General features: G+C 49.6%; 2 protein-coding genes across 3 annotated transcripts in view; both read left to right on the top strand.

Annotated features, from left to right (window-relative positions):
• Positions 1-13,467, top strand: part of LOC144114395 (uncharacterized) — a 61,878-nt gene extending 48,411 nt beyond the window's left edge. Inside the window, exons 2-7 of one of the 2 annotated variants that reach the window (XM_077648122.1) lie at positions 2,495-2,565; positions 3,798-6,118; positions 6,721-6,895; positions 7,948-8,078; positions 9,019-9,241; positions 11,512-13,467. In XM_077648122.1, the coding sequence (XP_077504248.1) occupies positions 7,959-8,078; positions 9,019-9,241; positions 11,512-11,630 (462 nt within the window). In that variant the 5' untranslated portion in view covers positions 2,495-2,565; positions 3,798-6,118; positions 6,721-6,895; positions 7,948-7,958 and the 3' untranslated portion in view covers positions 11,631-13,467. Of the gene's footprint in view, positions 1-2,494; positions 2,566-3,797; positions 6,119-6,584; positions 8,079-9,018; positions 9,242-11,511 lie in introns of those variants that run through there. The other variant, XM_077648123.1, reaches the window with a different exon arrangement.
• Positions 13,468-13,645: 178 nt separating this feature from the next.
• LOC144115179 (uncharacterized) overlaps positions 13,646-25,146 on the top strand; it is a 180,882-nt gene continuing 169,381 nt past the window's right edge. Inside the window, exon 1 of the mRNA XM_077649422.1 lies at positions 13,646-14,370. Coding sequence (XP_077505548.1) covers positions 14,263-14,370 — 108 coding nt within the window. The 5' untranslated portion in view covers positions 13,646-14,262. The remainder of the gene's footprint in view (positions 14,371-25,146) is intronic.

Genomic DNA, 25,146 nt, shown 5'->3' with positions numbered 1-25,146 from the left:
GAGACCATTGCCCGACCCTGTTGCCCCAGACCAGTTCTCCCTCCACCACCTACTCAGCCTACCTTAACCATCTCCACCCAACTTGACGGGGTCAGAAAAAGACTCTCTCTCACTGCTCACATCAAGCAGGCAACCTATGCCCTACTTGAGGAAAAACTGAAGGGCAAGCTCCTTATTTTCACAGACGTCTCTGCTCTGCCAACTACCGGGCAAGCCACTGCGGCCTGTCTCATCCCCTCCCTCACTTGCCCTTTCATGAACCTGTCGCCTGGACTTCCCAGCCAGCTCCACCGCAGCAGAAATGGCAGCACTGCACCTGGCTGCTGACACACTTGAGTTCCTGCTCCCTACAACTCCTGTCGCTATTCTTTGTGACTCGAAGGCTGCACTTTTAAGTCTGAACAGACCCAAGACCACCCCATTTACAGCCGTAGTCCTTGAAAGCAGACTTCTGCCCTTAGGTAACCTGGGTCTCCAACTCTCCCTTCACTCGATTCCATCACACCTTGGCATCCCGGGGAATGAAGAAGTGGACACCTTGGCAAAAGTAGCCCATAAGGAAGACCCTCCCATATCACGCTATGTTTCTCCCTATGACTACTACCGCCACATCATAAGAAGAGCCTTAACCAGATATCATCCAGACAGGAGAATTTCCACTGGTAACCCATTTAAGCCTCTCCCGAAGCACGGTCTCACCAGGCGTGACCGTTCACTTCTTTTGAAACTCGGCTGCTGCTGGACGGCATCCAGAAGGTACTCCAGCGGTCTCGTCTTGTCCCCCAACTGCTCATCCTGTGGTGACATAGAAACGATTGGTCAACTCCTTATGGCCTGCCCCACTTATGACAGAGAGAATCGTGCTCTTTGATGCGTACAGCAACCTGAGTCTCCCTACCGACACAGAAACCCAAATGCTGTGTTCTGGCAAACAGCGACTTCCGGCCCTGCAAAGCCTTGTAAATTTCCTACACATCACGGGCCTGTCCACGGTGCTTTAGGCTGTATCAGGCCTTCACTCTTGCCCCGAGTGCTCCTAGCAAACTCCCAACCCTCCCTCCCATTCCTTATTCCCAATCCCTCCTCCCGGGTTCTGTGCAGTATTCCCCTAGAGGGCAGCCAAATACCGCATCCGTAACCCCAATCCTCCAACCAACCAAGCCACCAAGCATACGGCTGAAGTGCGCGACGAGCCGTAAAGGCTCGCTGGCTGGCGTAGTAAAGCTTTCGCTTTAAAACGCCAGCTGAAGCTCAGGGAAACCGAACACCCAGTCCGAACCGCGCGCACTGCCTTGGTCTCGCTTGTTCGGAGGCATCCGGCTCGTCCCGCGGTCCGCCGTCAAAAGCCATAAATTTACACGCGACACCCTCTCGAAACCCCCAGGGTCCGCGCGTCGGCCACGTCTTGCGGCCCGAGCGCGACCTTGCAATGACTGGCCTCCTCATAATCGTCGTTGCCGCCATCTGCCGCGTTTGTCTCAAAACAAACTCATTTCGGCGGTGGCGGGATGGCGGCTTCTCGAGGAGCCCCAAAAACAGCCAACACACGAACCAAGGGGGCCAAGCTAGTGGCTTCGGGGTGCGCACGCGATTGGTCCCTGAGCAAGAACTCGCCAACTTAACTGCACTGTTTGGACAGGACAGGGGCACTGGGGTTGCTGCTGCAAGCTGCTGCGTCACATTACTTTGAGAGGCTGAGAGGTCACTGTTGCACAGATCAAGCTGCAGTACGTACGTACGTACATGCAACAGTGGAGGCCCTGTCCTTCAATTGCTTGTGAACTCCTGCATATGTGGCATCTTGACGGGCAGATATCGGACATTGTTTTGGCAGGGTGGTGTTCGCCAGGCTGGTACCGTAGCATCTGGCGCATTCTTTTTGTTTTGTTTAACCCTTCACTGTCATATTATATGAATTTATTTATTTATTTAGGAATACTGAAGACTCCTTCTGGAGTCAAAGCAGGAGTGGGAAACACACATGAACGATAGCAAAAATACAAAACAAAGGAAAAGAAAAAAAAGTTAGACATCCATACTTTTCAAAGCGGCAATATATTCCACTTCATCCGGACAATCAGCAACATTCTCAGGCAGCCTATTCCACTCGGACACAGTCTTAGGGAAATAGAAATATTTAAATGAATCTGTACAAGCCCGGTATTTTTGTGAATTTTTAAAGAGAAAGCCTATGAGCTGGTCACGGCTGCTGATGTAACTCAGGGGGGAGCAGAGGAGGGTGACAGCACTCGTATCGGCGCCATGCATGCGATTTCTGGCAGCCATTTTGGACGTTTGTTCGGCGGCGTCATTTTTTTGGAACTACGCAATGACTCCTGTCGTACACGCAAAGAATTGGTTCTCATTGCATTTAGATGTCCCATTTTCTGAGAGAGAGCACATCAAGCATTGGCGCGAGTTCATCAAGCGAAAGTTTGTCTTTGTCTTGTTTGGCAATGTCAAATGTAAGAAAATAGCTTTCATTTTTTTTTAGTGTGTCGACAACAAAATCAGCATCGCAGGTGGAACAGCGGAGTTCCTGTGCCTGCCCCTCTCCCAGATAAAGTAAGCAAGATGGGCAATAAAAGTGCAGTGTGGCATTCTCTCTAGCATTTGTAAATTGCTTAAAAAAGATGTACTTCGACGTCGGTATGGCAGCTTCCTTAGGCACGTGGGCTTCAATGAGCTTTAAAAGGCTCTCAGTTGCCTCCTTAGTGGTGTTATGCCGCAGGCAATGTCCAAGAATAAGCACCATGCTCTCACCAACGGTCAAATGTGATCCAGGGTAGAGTTGCTCATCCTGCGAAATAAAATAAACAGTTTTGAATGCTGAACTGTCATACATCACATAGCCTGTATACAGGATTACAATACATAAAAGTTGTCAGGTTGGTCGGTTTAAAAGCAAACTCAGCCTTTTGAGGAGAGTGAGCAAGAAGGAAAAAAAAACAGGAGCACATAGGTGCGAGCTATGTCAAAACAAGAATTCTCATTTACCTGTTCCTTTCCCTTCTACTTCCATACTCAATTGCTTCGCTTGCACTATTTTGTTCTGTGGTTATTGAGACACAGGTTGTCTTAATCAGTCAGCTACCTAAGTTCAATGGCCGTAAATTCACATTTAGTAAGCACAGCACCCTTGACTGTGCAGGTCGCAACATGCTTCATGCGCATAGGTTCAGAAAAAGCAGCATGCAAATCATGTTTAAGATCTTTCACAAGTCGCCATGATGGGTTGCACCGAGTCATAAAGTAAAATGTGTCGAAGTAATTCTACCCTAAATTAGTGGCAAGAATGCTTAGTATAAGTTTAGTGATTGTTTGTGGCCTGACGGAGGGATCCATCAACAGGAGTATTATGTTATGAGCACTCATTTTGACCCTGTCCCAATTTCCCTGAATGAGCGCAGGGGATGAATAGGGCTAAGACAAAGAAGGGCGGACGGTCACCTGCTTGATCAGTACAATTTTCTGTAATGACAGAATCTCTCATTTATTACTTGACGACATGACAGGACAGATGCGCTCTTCTTTAGTTGAATACCAAGAAAATGGCTGCGGACAGATATGTCTGTCCATTTCCAGAACTAGATTAATGCACATGCCTGCGAAACTGGCAGCCAACCGCAAATGGAGGCATGTTATGGGAGTTGCGGTAACTTGTAACGAACAGCTCATAAAGAGAAACAAATGTTGAATGAACAGTCCTTCATGACAAGCAGAAGTGTCATGAACAAAACTATGGAAGAACGAACCTTTCAATAATTGATTAGGTCCCACTTGGAATTTTTTTTTAGGAGGAGAAACGACCCGCCATTCCTTGCCTTACGACTCCAGTGGCCATGAGTAAGGCTATTGAAAAGACTGACCAGTTCTGATGTCTGGTTTCCTGAGGGTTCATGCTGGGGCGGCAAGTCCTCGTCATCACTGGAGCACGAGGATACATTATCCAGCAGGTCATATTGTAGAGCATCAGCAGGATATTCTTCTGTAACAGAACCTGCTTCTGAATCCTGTGGAAACAGACATGTTCTGTATTATTCCTCAAGGAAAGTGTACCAATAAGGCAGGCTTAATGGGGCTTGCTGTGTCATTGCACGTAAGTGCACAGAATGTAAAGCAAATGTCACAACTACAAAGAGCAATTGCATAATGGTTGACACAGTCCAAAGTGTGCAGCTGAACAGATGCGAGAAGGTTGTAAGAATTAAAAGAAAACGTTGGGCCATTTTCTAATCGCTGTCCACTCGAAAGCGACCGATAAACAAATACTTTCGTACAGCCGAATGATTCCTGCACTAATATGCATGTTACTTCTATAAAGACTTTTTTATATGTTTTCTTTATAGAATATCCTTTCAACTGAACGGACATTTATTTTCTGTTAAGCTTGCAATGCAAATCTAACTACAACTATCGTCATCGCACATTTAATTAGTTCCTTTAAATCTGGCCGTGTGACACCGACACCAGGATTTAGTGACATTAAGAATAAAGGATGGAACTCAAATGGCATTAAATTGTGTCAATGTGGCACAGGCATAGGCTCATTGACAGAGTTAGAAATTACGTACAAGCCAGAGGGGCATAATTCGACTCGACGACAGGTGTCGACGTAGGCTGCTATCACCACCGCCGTTTTTTTTTTAGTTTATTTTGCGGGCACAAGTTTGCCAAATCAACTGTTCCAGTTTATTGGTGGTCTTCGCTTTGTTCTCTACCTGTCTGTGCACTGGCCGCGCTACGTGCCAACACACGAAATAGAAATTGATATATGCGAACGCTCACGATGCCAAAATAGCAGGTTTTTGTGTTAAAACAGGTCGTGCAAGAAAACTAAAGAGTAGTTTGTTCGCACTTACACTTTGTACGATATTCAGCTGCCCATCGCTTTCTTCAGGAATCCCATCACTTATGGAGCCAAGGGATGGGTCTGCTGCAGTGTTCATTTCAGCACTACTATCTAGATCATCGAGGAAGTCGTCACTAGTAGATCCTTCGCCATTTAAAGTGTCAGCCGGCATGCCCACTGAAGCCGCTGCATCCTCCGTTCTGTCGGGAGCTCGAAGCAGCGAACGGTCATCACTATGATCAGCTTTCTTCGCTTGTCTGAATTTTGTTGAGCGAGGTTTCGGAACGTTGTCTTTGAATAGCCACTCTCGATATCTTTTCGGCATATCTGCAGAACATATCCGGTAAATGGCAGCAGCTGGCAATTTACAGCAGAAATTGTCACCTCATCGACATACAGTGCCTGTACTTTGCGCTTACTCGAAAGAAGTCACATGTCCTGCATTGTGGAAGCCATGATCGTTGCATGAATAAACACGCAATATTTCTTCAGTACACTGTACGCAACACGAGGTCATGAGAGGCGGTAGCGCAAAAGTTTTGACACACTTTTACTGTGCGGTTGTGACAGCCACTGGAGATCTAAGTTCTAAACGCACGCTTGTTTTTAATTTATTTTTAATGTTTTAAGCTTAAGATGAAACTCCTAGATGGCGCAACAAGAAGCAAGCTCCAAGCAAACTGACATCCAACTTTCAAGTACAAAATAGAAGTGCTCATTAATAACAATTTATATGTTATTGTCGATATTTTCGTATACTTGTACGCATTAATTTGTTATTTTTTTGTGACGTGTAATTAAATATGTCACTGCACTGCAGCGAACGCAATGGCGCACAACCTTGGAGCCTGGTACGACTGCAGCGCCCCTCAACTGCCTCAACGCAGGCAGTGGTGGCGGCGACGCGCAACAGCTCTCAGTTCGGTAACTGACCGTAGTTTTGCTATGACTTCGTTGTAGCCATCCATGGTTGTAGCCTGGCCAGGCCAGTAGTCGGCCTTTCTGGAGGTGTCTTTGTGTACCTGCTGTTTTGTTCTCTGTCGATTTTAAGATTTGTGTATATATACCGTTTCATAATGTCTCATATTTTAGTTAAGTGGGCGTCAACAGAGCAGTGGGATGTGTATGCAACTAGATGCATGGTCGATGTCGCCACTGCCACCTCGATTATAAAGGATTCGACTGTGGTAGACTCGTTAGCTGGGAAAACCTTCAAAATCCTTTGGAAAGATGAAGAACCATGTGACGCATACGTGATGGCTGCTGGTAAGTAATGATGAAAATCACTGCACTTTATATTATATCCATCTATTTATTCGTCTGCGCTGCTGTCACGGAGATACGCTAAGTGTGCATTCGCAAGCTTTCGTTATCTCGCTCGTTAACTTCAGTGGGAACCACAGGAGCGTGATTGAGCGAGCGATGATGGGACGAAACACTCGTCACTTTGGGAACTTCCGGGCACTCTTTGAATCCTAGAACCGAGCGATAACATGCGTGGTGGCGATAAATCAGAGTGGGTGACAGCCGAACTTGCCACTTATCGATGTCGTTTGCCCTTCTGCGCTTGAAATCGCGGCCGTGTGGTTCAGCCTTTACTAAATGTGGCTCCTTCCAGCTGGGCAAATATTGCGCACCGCGCTATGTCGCCTGCTCGTATGTACGTACCCTGTGTACAGTAAGGATCTTTGGATCTTTTGCCCAGAGACATAAGAACCCCACTTGCGTAATGGCGTCTGCACGACCATGCTGTGCTGTGACTTTCTTAAAACAATCAGCCACCTCACAAGGTGTCTGACTGCATTGAGTGAACTAGCATGTCGGCGAGTCAAACTTGTGCTTCTATGTGTGCATTTCTTGGGTCTCAGAACTAAAAGTGGAGTCTGGAAGTGTGGCACCAGTACAAGTGGCCCAGCGCCTGCAGTTGCTGGGCCTCAGAGGCATGTGTATTCAATGTGCATTATATCCGCAAGTGAGGCAGACAAAATGGAACGAAAGAGGACGAAGCTAGCGGCACGCGCAGCACGTGACGCTGTGGCAAAGGTAAGGGCAGAAAATTCATTCGATAGGGGAGTGCAAACATTCTCAGCTTGCATACCAGCGCCACCCGCCACGCTGGTGAACACTCTCAAGGTTAGCTTACACTTGGCATAAATACCTAAAAAAGAAGAGTGAACAGCCACCACTGTAGCTCAGCTGGTAGAGCAACAGACGCGTGATCCGGAGGTCGTGGGTTCTGATCCCTCCGATGGCGCATGGTTGTTTTTCCTTCTAGTTTACTAACCCCTTATCTTTACGTCACGAATGATTGCATAACTATTTTCAAAAAGTATCATGCCCATCTTTCTACCCCACCAAAAAAAAGTCATGCCCCTATGCCTTTCTTGGTTTTGCAGTCAGCTGGTTTACTTCATATATATGTATTAACGAGACCCTCAGTTCCCTCCCTTTATCTCCTCATGTGGTGGGTACTGTTTCTTCATACAACCACCACAGGTAATTCAGTGCAGATGCAGCAGTGGATGCGGATTAAGCAATCGAACTCCTCTACAGGATGCGCATGTGTCATTCTCAAACCTGCATGCAATTGCCTTTATACAATTCAGCAATCTTTTTGCAGGAAAAGCCATGCTGTGAACACCTGGCAGAAATGGAGGCATTGAAGGAAGAAAATACAGCCTTAAAAATCAGATTCAGGAACAAAAAGATTTAATTGATACGTGCTTTTTGATTAGTCATAACAGTGGCCGAAATACCTTCTTGCACTGTCTGTTTCACATTCTCATTTTGTAGAAGTGTTTCACAATGAAATTCATAATATCTGAGTGTCTACCGCTTAAGCTGAAGCAGACGATTAAGATTAATGGGCACTGAGAAGCGGCAAGTAATATAAAATGCATGGTTTCGTAGCTGCTGCTTAAGCAGACAACTGATGGGGTACGTAGTAATCTGCGGTGTCGTGACCTGTATAGAAATTTCAAAGCTGCCCGTTATGGCATTAATAAAAGCTCTTTCTTCGGCAGTTGGTGCTCCAGTACATCTTACTCCATGGTAGAAATACTCGCTCTTAAGCTTCTTAAACCGTCTTCTTCCAGACACTTCCAACATGCTTAAGAGGCTGCAGCAGGCTGTAAATCGGCTTACCTCGGCTGCTGAGGGAGCAAAGCCTTCCGAGCCTGAAGAGAACACGATAAGAGTTGTACTCCAGAAACTTGCTCAATGTATGGTATGCAACACTTCTCTATCAACTTCTCAGCACCAGTTTAATTAATGCCTAAACAAAGGGATCCCCAAACTATTTTGAAAAGTTCAATAAATAGTTGAAGAAGTGTCCTACCATTGAGGACACAGTTCGAATGGTTTATGTTAACCATGTGATTTTTACATGTTTAGATTCACACGCACATAAATTGCTATTGCTGGCAATCTGCCTGTGGCATAGCACAAAGCTGATTTTTCGGACCCTGCCTCTTTGATGTAGATAATGTGACATCACAACAACATATGCTTCAAATTAGTTTCAATCTTCCAAATAATAGCGAAATGTTACTTTGCTTCAAAAGACTTGAAATATTAAGGCAAATGATGACTGTCAGTTGCCACAGTAGTGACATTCTTTCGGGTACCAGAGGAATCGGGTGGGCTAGGCAGTCTTGCATAGGTGTTGTCATCAGCTGCTATGAAGCTTTGTGAAGAACTTAAGCTTGACGGCCAATCAAGTTACTTGTTTTGTTTTGTGCTCTTTGTCTGTTTCTACTCACTCACTCGTTCACGCCGATGGCGCCGTCTTTCACTTTTGATGCCAACGGTTCGTCAAGATAGATAAAAAGATGGCCGTCAAACTGACTGTTATATTTACGGTGTGGGACAGTCGCCAGCTATAAGACACAAGTTGAAGAGGAACAACACAGCCTGATCCGGCAGGGGAGGAGAGCATTGTTTACTGGTGTGTTGCTACCTTAATAGTCAACATAATAAGAAAAGTCTACTTCAAAAAGGTCACTTCCCCCCCACTATACTGTTTGCCTCATCTCTGTCCTGCAACCTAAATAAGCCATTTCAGGGTCTTCTTAAGGTAGTTTTTGTGTTAGATTTTTTATGTTCTGTACTTCAACTATGCAGTTATGTTTTTTTTACATACTCGCGTGTTGTGTTCTTTATTGCAGCACCGATATATTGGGGGAGGTGTTATGGTGTCCGGAGCCACAATAACAATGCTACAAGAAAGCTTCAGGGATGCTTCATGCAAGTTCGCAAGGGCACTCATGAGGGTCGTGTTCACTGACGAAGAGCTGACTAATAAGACACTTTTTGGCCGGCAGGCAAACATTCACAAGGAGTATCCAGTCAAAGCTGCATTGGACCAAAGGAGGGTCTCTGCAGTCCTTGGTATGTCACTTTTTTCGATGACTAACATGAAGTAACCATTATAGACAATTCTCATGTTAAAAAAAAACAGAACAAGTGGAGGAAAATTTGTGCATAAGCAAGAAAGCAAGGAAGTGTAAGGTTACTTAGGCTAAATAATTTTTTGCAACAATCCTTTACATTTTGGGGCATTCTCTAGTTATAGGCGACTTCATTGTTAAAATGTGAGCATTTGTTCGAGCATATGATATTTTGGGTTGAAAAAAACAAGCAAGAGCATTTATAGGCTATCTGCAAGAGCCGTAGCGCAAAAGCTGATTGTTTGCCTTTGTGTGAAGCTTTGAAGAAGTTCTGTTTTATCGGGCATAAAGTACTTTGCCCTTTGTTTTTGCAACCTTGCTTGATCTGTTTGCAGTATACCCTAATACTATGAATGATTATGAAGGAATATGTGGTTCCAGAAACCACATTTTCCAGCTTGATGACGTTACAGCACTGCGCCGTGTAATCCATCTCATTCATTTACTTCCTTTGACACACATCTCACACTCTGATTTGAAAGTATGTTCAAACCCACTCTGGCCATAGTTTGTGTCAGCCTCAATCATTTTTGCTGCAAGAGGAATCAAGGCTTTTTCGATTTTTCCTGTTCTCCTTAAACACATCCTATTCAGTGCTGCACCATTGGTTTTTATCTCCAAACATAATTTTCAGGAATTTCAGCAGGAATTGTAAAGATTATCATTGCACCTCTCAGTTGCATTCACTTAAATAGCAGGCATCACATGCTCAACAAATTATAGCTCAAGGCTAACTTTTTGTGATAATGATCCTTTGTAATTTATAATCTTAGGGCACGTGTTTCACCTAAGCAATATCAGTTCATCAGTATCTAAACGTATTCAGTTTTTGGCAATTCAGTAAGCACAAACTATGAGGTTGTGTTGTTAAAGTGTTCTGCAAAATGCACTGGTGACCCAGTTACCCTTCATTTTCTGTAGGAGGAGGGCAGTGATTGGTGCACCAATGCTTTCTGCCACACATTTTGAGTTTCCTATACCCTGAATGTAGTGCTGGCTATGCAGAATCAGCTCTGAATAAAGATGTCTTGGATATCAATGACTAATTCTGCTGTTGCAATATGTGCCCATATTGCACCTCAAAGCAATGAGCACACATCTGGAAATTGCCAAATCTTGTGCTGAGGTTAGCTGCATACATAATGTTTGGCTTTGTTTGTCAACTTCAGAGGCACTATGTTAATATCTGCAGCAGCAGATTTTTAGAAATTTTGTTGAAAATAATAAAAGAAAATGATGGCGGTATAAGTGCATTCTATGCCTACAGGTTTCATATTTGCAGCCTTCCGTATCTATTTTTTTTCCTTGCATTCTACGCCCTGTTTCCAAGAGCTAGTACATGCCCAACTCAACTGTACCATGTTTTTGCTCACATTGAGACACCATTTAGCCGGTTGCTTTTTTTCTGTGCTGCATACAACTCATTCTCTCCCTAAATATCTTCTGACCAACTCTATTACTGCATTTAAGGTCAGCGCCCTCTTTCGCTCTTTCTATAGTTTTACGCGCCTGGATGTTACTGTATCTTACTGGCTCTCCATAGGTTATTGTTGCCAATACACTGCTGCATTCTTCACCTAATGTTTCACCTTGAGACAAGTGGATAGGCCTTATTATGGTCTATGCCATGTTTTCCTAAGTGGTCGGACGTTCGCATTGAATTTGTTCATTGCTACAAATGAAAGTGCGAAGGAGTTAAGAAAAAATTTTGCTACTGTAAACATCATACATGCCTGCTTCTGGTGGGCATTACAGTGCACTTGCCACGGGATACTAAAAATAACTGAGTTGGATGAAACTACGAAATTTTTTCATGCACGGGATAGGCTCGGCGTGTGGTGCCACCTTTAGTGCCTTGCTGCCCTTTCACATGCATTGTGGCCGCCGCACGCAGGCTGGAGCTGAACACGTTATTCTTAGTGCAGAATCCCAGCATGTAGTTACCCCTGTGTTGATGTCAGCAGCACTAGCAAGTCTTGCCGCACTGACCGGCATTATATTGACTGCAATATGGCATAGTGGATTACAGTTCATCTCAATTCCAATTCATCTTGGCTGGCTGACCAAAATTCAGGAAATAGTTCAAGCAGCATGACCTGTCTGTTTTGCCAGTATATGGCAAGACATTCCTTCTCATATTGTTTCTGGGTTGTACTTCTCAAGATATGTCCCTAAATAATGTCTCTAACCTTCGTTTTCCTTCTTTTACAGAGTACACTTGCTGCAAGTTTAGGTGCTCAGATGTCAAATTGAAGAGAAGCCTAGGTTCCATGCTGCAGAAAATGGGCACCAAGAGGGACACCTCTTCCAAGGAGTCAAGTGGCGAGTAAGGATCGCTGCTATGTACTTCATCGTTCATTGTGCTGTGATGGGCATGCTGACAAAGTTAGTAGAAACAAAAAGAAAACGCACAAGTTAAGCCCAAGCTTTCGAATAAGTTTGTTGAACAATAGGAATTAATTTATACCCGTATGTGTTATCAGTTGAAGGTTACATGCACAAAAAAAGCAGAAAAACGATCAATGAATTAGGGCTGAAAAGGCAACACATTTGAATCTTCTGGCGGCGATGTTGTGTTACAATTGAGTTTGATGATCAGATGGTGACTCAGACGGCTCACTCACGCAGGCTTCAGCACCAGCCACAACCGAGCAAAATGCTTCCCATATATCTCTCGTCACTTTGTGCTTCATTGTCAGCAGGATTTCCACCCTGTCAAAAACTGCAACCACACTTCGTACAGTGCGCAGGCTAGTTGCCCAGTGCATTTACTATGCTAAGAGCGAATCTGTGATCCTTGAGCCTGTGATTCCAGCAGCTGCGCGCTTGTACAGCCTTTAGCGCAGATGCCTGTGAGCAGTGCCTTGTAAATGACTCCCTCTTCACACACGTGTGCCCCATTTAGTTGTATGTGTAGAGGGAGTTGTTTGCATGATATTGCTCACGTGCAGCGACGCTTAAGTTGAAAAAACTGGCTGTTGTTTGAATCGGAAACTCTGAGAGCGAAGATATGCTCTCAGCCTAGAAAATGCTTTGAGCAACTTTGCTGCGCACTACAGTTGGTGCCGTTGCACACAGTCTTTTGACAGTATGGAAATATAGCTCAGAAGGAAGCGCAAAGTAGCAAGAGATATTTGAAGCCTTTAGCATGGCTGCGGCTGGTGCTGAAGCATGCGTGAGCGACCAGCCTGTGTCACTACCTCATTAAGTGGGTCACCTTTTCAGTTCCGATACATTTTTCACTATATTTTCCTTTTCTTGTGCTGGTGATAATAATAATAATTTGTTTTTGGGGAAAAGAAATGGCGCAGTATCTGTCTCATATGGCGGACAGGACACCTGAACCCAACCATAAGGGTAGGGTTAAAGGAGGGAGTGAAAGAAGAAAGGAAGAAAGAGGTGCCGTAGTGGAGGGCTCCAGAATAATTTCGACCACCTGGGGATCTTTAACCTGCACCGCACAGCACGCTGGAGCCTTAGTTTTTCCTCCATAAAAACGCAGCCGCCGCGGTGGGGTTCGAACCCGGGAACTCCGGATCAGTAGCCGAGCGTCCTAACCACTGAGCCACCGTGGCCATGAGTATAAATCAATTCTCATTCATCAAACTCGGTTGGCATTATCGCTTCACTTGTTCTTTCTCCCACTAACTTCGTGTTTCACAGTGCCTGTCACAGCACAACGAATGATGAAGCTGTATACACTAAGGCCTCTGCTTTGTTCCATACTCACTACTTCATTCCTTGGAAGAAATTTTTGTAGGTTCAAACAATGAGACGAACAAATAAAAATCATATTGCGTCTTATTTCGTTGCCTGTGTGCATGCCAGATCCCGATAGGTGGGCAGCACAGATTCTCTCAAATGTCTGCTTATGTGCTGCATCCTTTGACCACAGTCCCTGCAGACTATCTGCGGACGTCCTGCATCCTGCGGCTACACAGGCTCAGCAGACTTTCTGCAGAAAGAGTGTACCAATTGCCCGCTGAGAGGTGACAGGGGGTGACAGAAAGTCTGTCACCAGTCTTCATATATTCTGCGTCCTTGGTGAATCAAGGTCTACAAGATTTCTGCAGAAAGACTACAATTTTTTTTTGTAAGGACATGTCTTGCTCTCGGTGAGCCTCGGAGATGTTTCTCCGGCGGCCGACTCTCGGCTTGTTTTCGTCGTTGGGAACCATCTGGGCGCGGTTGGTCGTCCGGTCAGGGGCGGGGGGCGTCCCGCGCGAGGCTCGATCGTTCCCAGGGCGACGGGAGCACGTGCGTGTGCACGCCAGCTGCGGCCGACGCTGAGGAGCAATCGACGCTGGCCGCGCGGCGAAAGTTTTTCCTCCTCTCCCTCTGTTCCCCCTCCCCCGTCGGCTGCGTTTGTTGGCTTCCCTCTCGGGCTTCCTCGTTCTCGCCGCGGGCCGCCGGCGGCGAGCCAGTTCGTCAGTCGTCAGCGGACGCCGCGACCGCGTTGCGATCTGCTCTGGGCCGCCGTCCACGCGTGGCCGGTGTCGTCGACTCGGCGCGTGCGTGCGTCTCTTGGCCTCTCGCCGTGCGTTGGAGGAAACCCCGCGCGAGCATTCCGTGTGTCTTGTGCGTCGCTTCTTCCCGGCCTGCCGGAGTCGTCGTGTGGGTGCTTGTGTGGCTGCGGAACGAGAACGTGTCCTTGGTGTTGTCTCCCGGGTGACGGAGCACGCGGTTGCGTGAGCGGAGCCCTCCTCGGCGAAACAACAGCGGCGACGCGCGCGCGCGTGTGTGTCGTCCGTGACAAACTTGCAGCAGCAGCTAAGTGACGAGTGTTGCGAGCTTTCCAACCAAAGACACTGTGGGCTGCCGCTGTGTTCGCCGGCGCGAATTCGCCCCCCGCCCAGGGCAGCGGCGGGACTACACGGCCGTGGGTGCCGCTTCCCCCTGTCGGGGGCGGCTAGCGTCTCTGCGTCTTCGTGTGATGTGCACCGCGGCGTCCCGACCGGAGGAATGCTGAAGGCGGATAAGGGCCGTCGCTCGCTGCCGAGGCGCCAGCCGCCCAAGAGGGTCGCCTTCGCGGACGACGTTCTCGTCGACGGGGCCTCTGCCGCTTCCTCGGTACGTCGCGCGATGACAGCTACTCCCCCGGCGCCCAGGGGCTGTGCACCGTCTCACTCTGCACCAGTGCACGGTGCACGGCCCCGTGGCCCACACTGCGCTCGGCATTCAAATGCGCGCGCTTTTTCATTCCTGGCGTTTTGTGTCTTCCCTCGCACGCGAGCATGGTTACGTTGGTGCGCACTTTTTTGAGGGCCCGAACAAGTGGGAGTCACCGTTATGAACTGAGGCCAAAGCACAGCTTCGTTTGCAAACGCAGTTTTTGTAATACAAATCATCTTTGCTCACTCCTCTCAAACTATACTTGCCGGTGCTCATGCGTCGGCGCGAATACAAAGGGGAAAAGTAGCTGCAATTGTTGCCTGGGGGAGAGACGCGAGTCCTGCTTGGTTCCGAGGCGGGATGATCAGTGTGAAGAAGGTTCGTATCGGGCGCGCATGTGTAAACGCCCGCTGGGATTTAGGTCGTGTATGTAGCATAAATAAGGAAGGCAGCTCGCTGCTCAAAGAAATAGTGAAGCGTCACCGGTACATTACCCTCGCACATCAGGTTTAGACATTTCTTCGTAGTATGTAGAATGTTGCTCGTGGAGTCTAGAATAGGCTCAAGGCAGCACAAACTCTTCGGCTTGTCCGCTGTCATGAAGCGAACATGGCGCCTAGTACGTTTCGCGAACGCTGTGTAATGTCAGCAACCCGGGTCGACGTAACGTGGTGAATATATGCCATTTGTATTTAGTTCTGACTTTGTTCGGGGCTCAACCATCCACTGAAGTGCCACCACGACCCCGCGGTCTCCGGCATCAGCCACTCAGCGCGTCATTTGTGGCGAGGGTTGAATTGAAGCAGCAAAGGAGACTCGTTGTATTACACCTGCCCTTGTTTGTTTCTCCGCTAGTCTGAGGTCGTTTGCTGGTAGGAGCACCTGTGTGTTGCGTCCCGTCAGTGGCTCTGTTCCCTGCGGAAGCTCCCTTCTTGTGGCGACCCTGCGCGCAAGGCTTCGCACGACGTGAGCTGAAAGAGCCTGAGCACGGTCCAACCACAGGTGGCCTCTTCCTTCCCCTTGCGCACGGAGTAAGACTATATAGGAGGTGAAACTCTCGTCAGCGCGAGCGAGCGCAGGCGACCAGATAGTCGTGCGCCGACGGGGTCGCATGCAGTGGCGGCGCCATGCGGCGCCTCGTAGAAGCAGCGGGGGAAAAAAAATGCAGCGCCCGGGCAGGCGCCTCCGGCGCTCAAAGCAGACGACAAGCAGACGCACGGGTGTTTGCTTCAGCGGGCACGCAGTGACGTTGTATTTCAGCAGTTTCTTTCCAGGCCGCCAGCAGGATAGTGGCGCCGCGGGCTTGTGACCTTTTCTCGTCGCCGCAGACGGTGGAGTTTATAGTCTTCCTCAGTGCCGTTGCGTCAGCGGGTATCAACGCTTCTCCCTCCGAACGCTTTCGCGTAGTTTCGATGACGCTTCGCTGGACGCATCACCGCTTCCCAGAGAAAGACGCGCGAATTTTCTCGGCCCGAGAGCGGCGAGGCTATGTCGTGCACCAGCAGGTGCCTGCCTTTTGCGATGCGGTTCGTGTTTCGTCAGTGGCTGACGGTCCGGCCATAGTGTTCCTTAATATGGGCCCAGCGACGAAAGCCTTGTTTTCAAGGTCGGAGCACCGAACGCGCTGAAAGAACGAAACGCGCGCGACGACAACTCGGGCCAGCACAGGAGGAGGCCGGGTCATTTGGGACCTGACAATAACGGCAATAGTTCTCCAAGCATGACACCATCGTTGGAACGACTGCCGCGATGGGGCAGTTTTATACCGTTGCCTTCGGTAGTTACGAACTGCGGCTGCATACTCGCGTCCTTATGGAGATCGCTGTTGAATGCCATTAGTGATCGGATCTGCTGTAGGTGCAAACGCAGCGCAGTGGTCTTCGGCTCTGATTTACAGGGTTACGAGCTACTTTTGGCGTACGAGTCTTCGTTTCACAAGTAACCCGAAATCGCTGTTATTGTTTGCCTTTCGTTTTCAAGCATTGGCCGCGAGGAGGTTCTCCCCCTTGCGTACCTCGTGTGCATGCGTCTGGTTACAGCTCCTGATGAAAGTGGGCGTTCGGCAGTTAGCACACCGGCATGTAGTCGCCTTCGGAACCGTTCGGCTTCCGCCAAGGACACGCTTTCTGCAATCGCTCGGGCAGCGTAAGCTTGTTTACGTTGGGTATACATTAGCTGCCATCGGCAACGTTGTTCTACCTGTTTATCCTGGCATTGTGCCCCGCATTGTGTCCGAAGTGTCGCCTGCACCGTGTCATCGCGCGAAGTAAAAGTGAAACGCTGCGGTCGGTGCTTCTCAAGGCGGCTTCTTTCGGTGCGTGGAGACGGCCGATGCGTAATTCCCGCCAGCCGTTTGGGTTTCTCGTCTGTGGCTAGTCTAAAGCATACACCGCTCTGCGGCTGCTCGCGGCTTCCGGTCCTTTCAAACCTCGCCGTCAGCGCAAACGCGTGCACTGTTCCGCCTCAGGTGACTTTGGAAAGCGTCTGCTCGCTTCAAACGCTAACCGTACGTGCCGCCGCTTGGTGAATATCAGTGGGTGAATGCGGAACTGACGTGTGAAAATTGTCGCTAGTTGTGCGCTCATGTATGTATGTTGTAAGAATACACCCGTTTTACCGCGAAGCCCGTTAGTGTTCCCTTCGACGTGCGTTGCAAGGCATCGTGACTTACTGACTGTCCGCGGTCATCAGTATCAGCCGACACGTTGCGCGATGACCTCGCAGAGTGAAAGCGCATGCGTAAATATACAGCCCCTACAGACGCCGCAAGCATCCGTTTTTCAAAGCGAAGGCTTTATTACGCCAGCCATTGAGCCATTTCGGCTCGTTGCGCCTTTGCCGTATGCAGTGGCCGGCGAACGACCTTGAGCCGCCGTTGCCTAGCAACACCGCAGCCGCGCTCCAACAGATGGCGCCGCTGGCGTCGCTGCTCGCTCCACCAGATGTGCTCCGCTGGGGTAGAGGGATAGGAGGTGTCGCCTCGCGGGGGGTATATATCAAATGCGCTTCGCCTCAATGTATTCTAGTCGTTATGGAGAGCGCGAAAGAGACGCAACAACGAGAGAAAATTGGTTTTTTTTTTGGGGGGGGGGGGAAGGAAATGGCGCAGTATTTGCCTCACATATCGGCGGACACCTGCACTGCGCCGTAAGGGAAGGGATAAAGGAGGGAGTGAAAGAAGGAAGAGGTGCCGTAGTGGAGGGCTCCGCAATAACAACGAACAGAGGACAACGGAATAACAGAAAACGAAGCGAGGAAGAGAGAACGCGCTCAAGAGACGCCAGAAGGACGCGCCGCACGACTCCAGAAGCGTCGTAACGAAGATGCGGCTAGAACAAGTCGTGCCACGTCCCGGAGTGACTCTTCAACTGCGGAAGAGACCGGTTTGAGTTCACGAGAGCGTCGGAATGAGACGCTGCGTAGACGACGCGCCGAGGAAACGAAGCTTTCGCAATTCAACTATGGTTAACCATAGCTAAACCACAGCCAATTTTTTATTGGTAAGAAATTAGTTGGGTACAACCCAAGAAAAAAGGCGGCTGTTCCCCGTGAAAGGACCTACTTCCAGCTAATGGCATCGGCCGATTCTCATGAGCCTGCTAGCGTGACATTGCCGGGAGTTGATGCCACTCCCTGCATTGTCACGCTAGCAGGTTAACGATAATCGGCCGATGCCATTGGCTGGAAGGGGGCCCTTTGACGCGGAACAGCCGCCTTTTTTCTTGGGTTGTACCCGGCAGTGACTCCGGAAATGCTATCACAGTCACAATTATATTCAGCATTTCAATGTTCAGTACGCCGATATTCAGCGCACGGGAAATTCTGTCGGTTGCTTTCTCGAGGCGTAGAGCTCAAGAAAAAGCAACAGTGAAAAGAATCATTCTGCGAGTCACATTGTACCTTCCATGTTGACCTTGGCTTTCACGATACGCGCAGTTTTCGGGTATCGGCGTTCCAGCTTATTATGGTGATGCTCGCTTGTGAGAACTTTTTCTATTGTCTTATTTCCCCAGCTCCACCGAAGCATCCCGAGCGCCGCCGGAGGCTGTGTATGACGTTTTTTGTTTATTTTCTCTTTGCGCTCAAATTTCTCGCCTCGGGCAGTGATGCCGGCGGCCGCCGTCGGAGCGGTAGTCGCGGCGTGTGTTGCTCAAGCGCGGCATTCGCCAGCTGAGAGAGAGTAGTCATTGACCCCGTGAAGCTGTGCGAGCACGGGCCCAATGAGCGGACGCTTCTCGCTGCTGCGTGTTTCGCCAGCCTTTGGCGGGGAGGGTGGTCGCTTCGGCGGCGTTGTTTCGGCTCCTTCCGACAGACTGGTCATTTAAAGCGGAGCAATCTTCCCCTCCTGTGTCAAGCCCGCTGGTCGTTTTTGCCCAACCGTCGGTGGCCCTTTGGCGCGAGTCGAGCGCGCGTTTCCCATTACTCCGCGAGCGCTCGCCCGCCGCCTCCTCTCGAGCTGGCGACGTTTCCGCCAGGCCCTCCTCCCGCCGTCCGCGGAAGTCCTCCTCCTCGGTCGGTCGGGATGCGAGCCAGGCGCGCGACAGTGACCCCCCCTCCTCCTCCGCCACTGTGCAACTGCCGAGCGCTGACTGCCTACCAGTGGGGCCTTTGGCAACTCCGCAGTGCCGAGCTGCGCTCAGAGGCTGCTGTGCTGAAGACAGCCTGGATTTACATTCCGGTTCTCGCGAGGCACCCTTCGCGTGAGCGGGGGAGTCGTGCGGATGTTTTTGTTTGGATGCTCTCATGCCCGTGACGGTGCTGAAACGCGAGCTTCCCACGTCTTCTTGCGAGCTGGAAGCGGGTAAAAGAAGAAGAGAGGCGATTATGCCACGGTGGGCGCTAGGCGTCCCTCCAGCTGCCGTGTAATGAAAAATAAATATCACTTTGGTTTGTATATGCTAAAAGCTGCATTAATACGAGTGATGTTTCAGGCGCCCAAACCAGTAAAGTGTGTTGCGCTGAGGCGTGTGAAGGACCTCCGGGCTGGCATTGATTCAATCCGACTGGACGGCTTCATTCCAGAGTGTTTTTCAGTGGCTTTTTACGGAAGCAGCAAAGTTGGCTGACGGTTAAGTTCCGGTAACTTATTCTAAGTTCGCTGGCACTGCCATGTTTCATCCTCGCTTGCCCTTCTACATACCGCCATGTTTGTTGCCCAGCTGTCTCAGCGAAGGTTAGAACCGAGCAAGCACGTGGCAGATGTGTGAATCGGAGTACGCGCATCTGCTGCCCTGCGACCGTGTAAAGCTCCTTTCACAATGGACTGGTTCGCTCTTGCCGAAGTGTCTAACGAAAGCAGCTGCGTCGTGGACGAAGATTGGCGTTACGAGGCGCACGAGGAAGGGTTCGGTTCTATGGTTACAATTACATGTAAACATATCCACACGGTAACCCTGCGCCTGTTATCCCTCTCCCTGGGCAAGGATAGCGGCGGCCGCTTCCACCGACGAGGGTGTACCGTTTGGTTATGTCTACGTGTAATTATAGTCATAGAACCGAACCCTTAATTCCTCATGCGCAGATTGGCTGCGCGAATTTTACAAGTGAAATACAGTCCTCCAGTAGTGCTAAAAGTCACCGCGATCTAGTCTTCTTCGCCCCCCCCCCCCTTTTTTTTGTAAGTACCGCGCTTTCAGCGGCGGCGAAAATTCGTTGTACGGGGGAGTGTGGTGTCAGGGTATGTACTACGCCCGACGTCTCGTAAAAGCAAGCACAGGGTGTGGCGATCGGTGCTAAAGGAGCAGGAAGAAGCATTAGAGAGTTATAGCATATCGTTACCGTGTTTACGTTACCGTTTACCGGGCCCGGGAAGCGACGTCTGCGCATGCGCCGCCACTTACCGGTCCGCAAACACTTTACCGAATCCCTTTTAGCGTTGCGGACAGTTAGCGTTCGCTCGTAAACAAACATGGCGGCGCCCTGCACGGCCGCTTCGGACCAAATACAGCACCGCCGCCGCGTTCTTCGGCTCCATTTCTCGCTACGCATGAAGGCATTCGCTTTTAATTTGCAAACTCTCACTCATGCGTCGAGGTTTGAGTAACAACTGGCCCATATTTTTGAGATTATTTGCCGAATTTTGAGCAGTTAAGCCTGACTATGTCTTGTGTACATAGCCAAATAGCAACGACTACACTGCAGCTCTTCAGTTTTGTGCCCGATTTAACATTTATCTTTATTTTCATGATTTTTTTCCTAGAAAAAAAGACCGGTAATTCCATTGTTGTATTCATCAGTAATTGCAGAAAATAAAAAGTTTCTTCCGCCCGGAGTTGGCGCGCTTTAAGTTACTGTCATTAGATGGCGCCACAATGTTTACATCCAAACACATAAAGAAGCAACGATGCGGAAAAAGCGACGATGCGGCACGGCAAACAGGTGTCGTAGTTTTGCTTTTTTACAGCACTCGCAACGCAACGTGCGCTGCGTATGCAAGCTTACTGAGGTCTACGTAGTGAAATTGTCAACTGGCCAAGGTAGGCAAAGGTGTCTAGCTTCACGCGTGCACATTTGAAAAGCCGCTTAGTCGGCTCTTACTTAGCTGAAGTGCAGTCGGTACGTCATTATATGCAGAAAAAAAAGATTATTAAAGTGCGTGTAGCGTCTCACTTTATAGAAATGATTGCAATGCATCCGAAGCATGCGAAGCAAATTTTGTCTCCAGTGCCGCACCGTGGGACTCTGGCTGTAATCCATGAACAGTGTTCGCGTTTCAATCGGGGCATTTCTTCCGCTTCGCAAGTGCGTCGATGCGCGGCTTCGGACGAGCTTTGCTTTCCACGAAGAGCAGGGGCTCTGAGCATTAAAAAAATAATAATTTGTGTTCCTTCCGTTCTTGGAAAGCACTGCCTTGGAAGTACATACTGTTGACGCCATGTTTTCCTAACAGACGTGCGGCGATCTGGGCCTCGGCTCCACTTTTGTCGCCACTTAAAGGCATAGCCGTCATCATAGGTGATTCTCAACGCGATTGCGGCCTGGTTCCGAGGTGGATGAAAAATGCGTAAGGGCTCTGAGGCGCCACTTGGTCGGTTTCGTTTGGCAACGCCAGGCATACCTGCTCTCATGCTGCGCACCTCGCTGCGTGCGGCAACAGAGACTTGTCGAATGGGAAGCTTGTTCGCTTGTATTCTCGTTCCCTGTTGCCACGGAAAGGATTTTGATATCGCAGCTGTCTTGTGCGCTGCGCACTGGCAAATTTTGCGCATTGCTGCTCATGCCAGCTTCCGCGCGGTTTCACTCACTTGCGTGTCTGAGTATCCATTGCGGGGCAATGAATGCGGCGTTGTCTACTGGGCGTTAAAGTGGAATGCGTGTCGAGGTGCACTGATCTCCGCAGAACATTCTGTCAGGGGCGGATTTGCGATGGCCGGGATTTTTCGGCCCGGCCCCCAAGCGAGAAATTTTACATAGGAAAAACATGCTGAACCGCATTTTTTCGACTAAAAAAGTCCCGCCCCCTCCAAGAGCGACACACAAATCCGGCTCTGCGTATATCCTTGTTTGTTTTGTTTTTTTTTGTAACAATGGGTCTTCGCCCCAAAGCGGCACTGTGGGCTTGTGAGACACGCATTGGAGGGTTGCGAATTAATTGCTACCACCTGGGCTTCTTTAGCATGCTCCTAAATTGCAGGGCTAGATGATTTTAGCATTTTGTATTTAGCCACCGGGGCGGCGGGTGGGTGTGTGTTCTCCCGCAGCCGTGTTGCTGTTGCCACAGCGTCGACTCAGTATGCTGGCATGAGAATGAGAGGTAGAGGGCGGGTTGTCTCCGTGGTGGCATGAGCTTGAGAGCCGTTTTCGTGATTCCTACAGAGCTGTCTTGGTCCAGTTTTTAGGGGAATCCCTCTTGTGCGGTATAAGCTGGCGGAGTGTTATCTCCCTGAAAACTCCTCAGGCCTGCTGTATACAGCGTGTCCAGGATAACATTAGCCAAGGGTTAAAAGGTAAAATATTGGAGGTAGGCCAGGGAAACCACTTACATACACCTACCAACCGGCTTGCGCATCATAGGCAATTTCTGTTTCGCAATTAATTAATTAGCAATTAAGTTATTTTTTTTAAATGCGTAAATATTGACTTTAGACAGCAAATGTGACTAGCGAAGGGTATGCACGTTTTGTCAATGGTCCAGAGAGGTTGCGCTGTGTAAACAGTTGAAAGGTGGATAAATGTCGTGATTTGGTACATTTGGGAGTTGTGTGCTCCGGTTGTAATGTCCTAACGCTGTGCTGTTCTAGCGTAGTGGTAAAAACCACTGCACACATTCACCATGTGTAGTTACGTGCGGCTTAACAGGGGGCGAGGAGGAAGGGACCGCAGCTTCAGCACTCGCTTCTTCTCTGAAGTGTCGGAATGCGGATGTGTGATAATTTTGCAGCACGTGGGACGACTGCAGGTGTCTATACTATTTCCCGAAACTCTCCGTTAGTCCTTCGGTCTTGGCGCAGGTGTCCGTGCAGAGGTGCAGTACTCCGCGCGTTCTCACTCGTCCCCTTCGTCACCGCGCTGATTTGTTTCGCGAAGAGGGACGAATAAAAAAAAAATAAGGCGCGATGTCTATTCGGGGCGTGACGTAACTGCATCGGTCCAGCGGGAGACGCCTTTCAGGCGCGATGTCAGGTTTTATGCATGCGCGTGTGCACATGTCGGAGCGGAGAAACACCAAAGTGCCGCTCGCGCTTTCTAAAGCTAAGCAGTTTTAAAGGCGCGAGTGAGCTTTCGGCGTCAGTTTCGCCCCACGTCCTCGAGCCGGCTGTCACGCGCATTCGACCAGACGCCGATAATTCTCTTTGTGCAAGTTCCACCTGCTGCGTCCGACGGGGCAGCCTATGCATGCTCGCTGAAGGGCTGCGAATGAGTGTACATATATATACGAGCGCTTCGTCTTGGAGCGTGGCTTTTTCTTTTCCCGTCTATTTTCCCCTCTTTGTCCCTGCGAGATGCTCGCGGGCCAGCCTGCGTACGTGGCTCGTGCCGTCGACACCGAGTTGTGCTGGTTCGTGTCCCCTCCGCGGCGGGCCCCATTCATCTCGCGGTTGCTTTTGCCGCGGTTTCTCTCGAAGCGGCGGCGGTGACGCGGGGCCAAAATCGCCTCTCTTTGCTGGGGCCATTAATATCAAACCGCCGGGCCCCCGATTGCCTCTTTCTTTGGCGGCCCCGTCCGGCGTGACGCGCGCTGCTCTTTCGGTTTCCCGTGGTCCGAGCGCGGTTTCGAGAGCGCCTCGCGCGACTTGCCACGAACGTGCCCGGGCTCCTGACGAGGCCTCGCCGGTTCCTCCGGACATGTGTCCCGAAGGGGGGTCCCGCGATAAATCAGGCGCAAGCGGCCTCTCGCGCTCGCCGTCTCTTTACGCGGGGCCGTGACGAATGGCGTTCCGCTAAACGAGCCGCAGGACCCGCGCTGCTTTCTCGCTTCTGTCTATACGGCGTCCCCCCCCTTTTTTTTCTTCTATCTCTCGCATAGTTGGCGGGCGTGCCCATTGAGCCAGCTTGCCTCTTGCCACGCTGGTCCACTCGGTGGCATGTTTGTGCGGCGGAACGATGAGCTGAGCAAACTGCAGTTTCCGGCCGCGTGCTGACGGCACAGTGCGGCTGTGAAGAAGACGTGTTTCTGCTCCCTTCTTTTCAGCGCGAGTGTAGGGGGGCTGCGGAAGTGAAGTCGGGGCGGTTACTTAGAACAGCCCCGGTATCGCGATGCTGTTGACACGTCTGTTTGCATTTTGACCAAACTGTAATTAAGCATTAATCGGGCAGGTGTCCATGCACTTTAATTGCGGTTCACTATTAGCCGCCGGGCTGGCTGCCTTCACCTCATTGGCTGTCATGAATGGCGAACTGAGCTCACCGGCGCTGGCCGACGACGAATTGTTTAGATAAGGCCATGTAAATCCGGTTCCACATTCCTAAGTGTCGGACTAGGAGCGCGCTCGAAGGCATTGTACTTTTGTGCTTCGTGATCAGGTTATTAACGCTTTCGACACTGCGGCAAATGACACCTTGACGGAAGTACGAATTAAAACGGGAACAGCGTACGGTTTCGCGGTTTCATTCTCTGATTAGATGGTGGCGTGGTTCCCGCTTGCGACGAACGATGAGCGCTGTTCATAAGTGAGAGAACTGCTTCTACAACTCTGCAAGCTCGCGTCTGTGCCGCAAGGTTACGGTACCTTGATGCGTGGTAGCACAAATAAACTCAGGTTACTCACCAAGAAACAAAGTGCGGAGGTGTACCTCGAGGCGATATCAAGATGGCTGATGCGTTCAGTACATTTGCTTTTTGCAGCACTCGTTCTATCAAAAATTTTTAGTATATGTTCCACTCACTTGCAGGCACTCGTACTTTCAAGCATAGCTCTGCTGTGCCTGTCTTTAAAAAAAAAATGTGAAGGAGAAATGCATTCGAACGCGTTAGATACAAAACTTGTTTGAGCTGGTTTGCTTTATGGGGGTTTAACGTCCCAAAGCGATTCAGGCTATGAGAGACGCCGTAGTGGAGGGCTCCGGAATAATTTCGACCACCTGGGGTTCTCTATCGTGCGCTAATATCGTACAGTACACGGGCCTCTAGAATTTCGCTTTCATCGAAATTCAGCTGCCGCGGCCGGGATCGAACCCGCGTCTTTCGGGTCAGCAGCCGAGCGCCATAACCACTGAGCCACCGCGGCGGCTTGTTTGAGTTGACCAATTCGTCAATCGCAAACAAATATTCACCGGAAAACTAAGGGTCCTGCT

Source organism: Amblyomma americanum, chromosome 1 (genome assembly GCF_052857255.1).
Source record: "Amblyomma americanum isolate KBUSLIRL-KWMA chromosome 1, ASM5285725v1, whole genome shotgun sequence".
Lineage (NCBI taxonomy): Eukaryota > Metazoa > Arthropoda > Arachnida > Ixodida > Ixodidae > Amblyomma > Amblyomma americanum.
The sequence above is the reverse complement of the archived record's forward strand: the minus strand, read 5'-3'. Positions and strand labels throughout refer to the sequence as shown.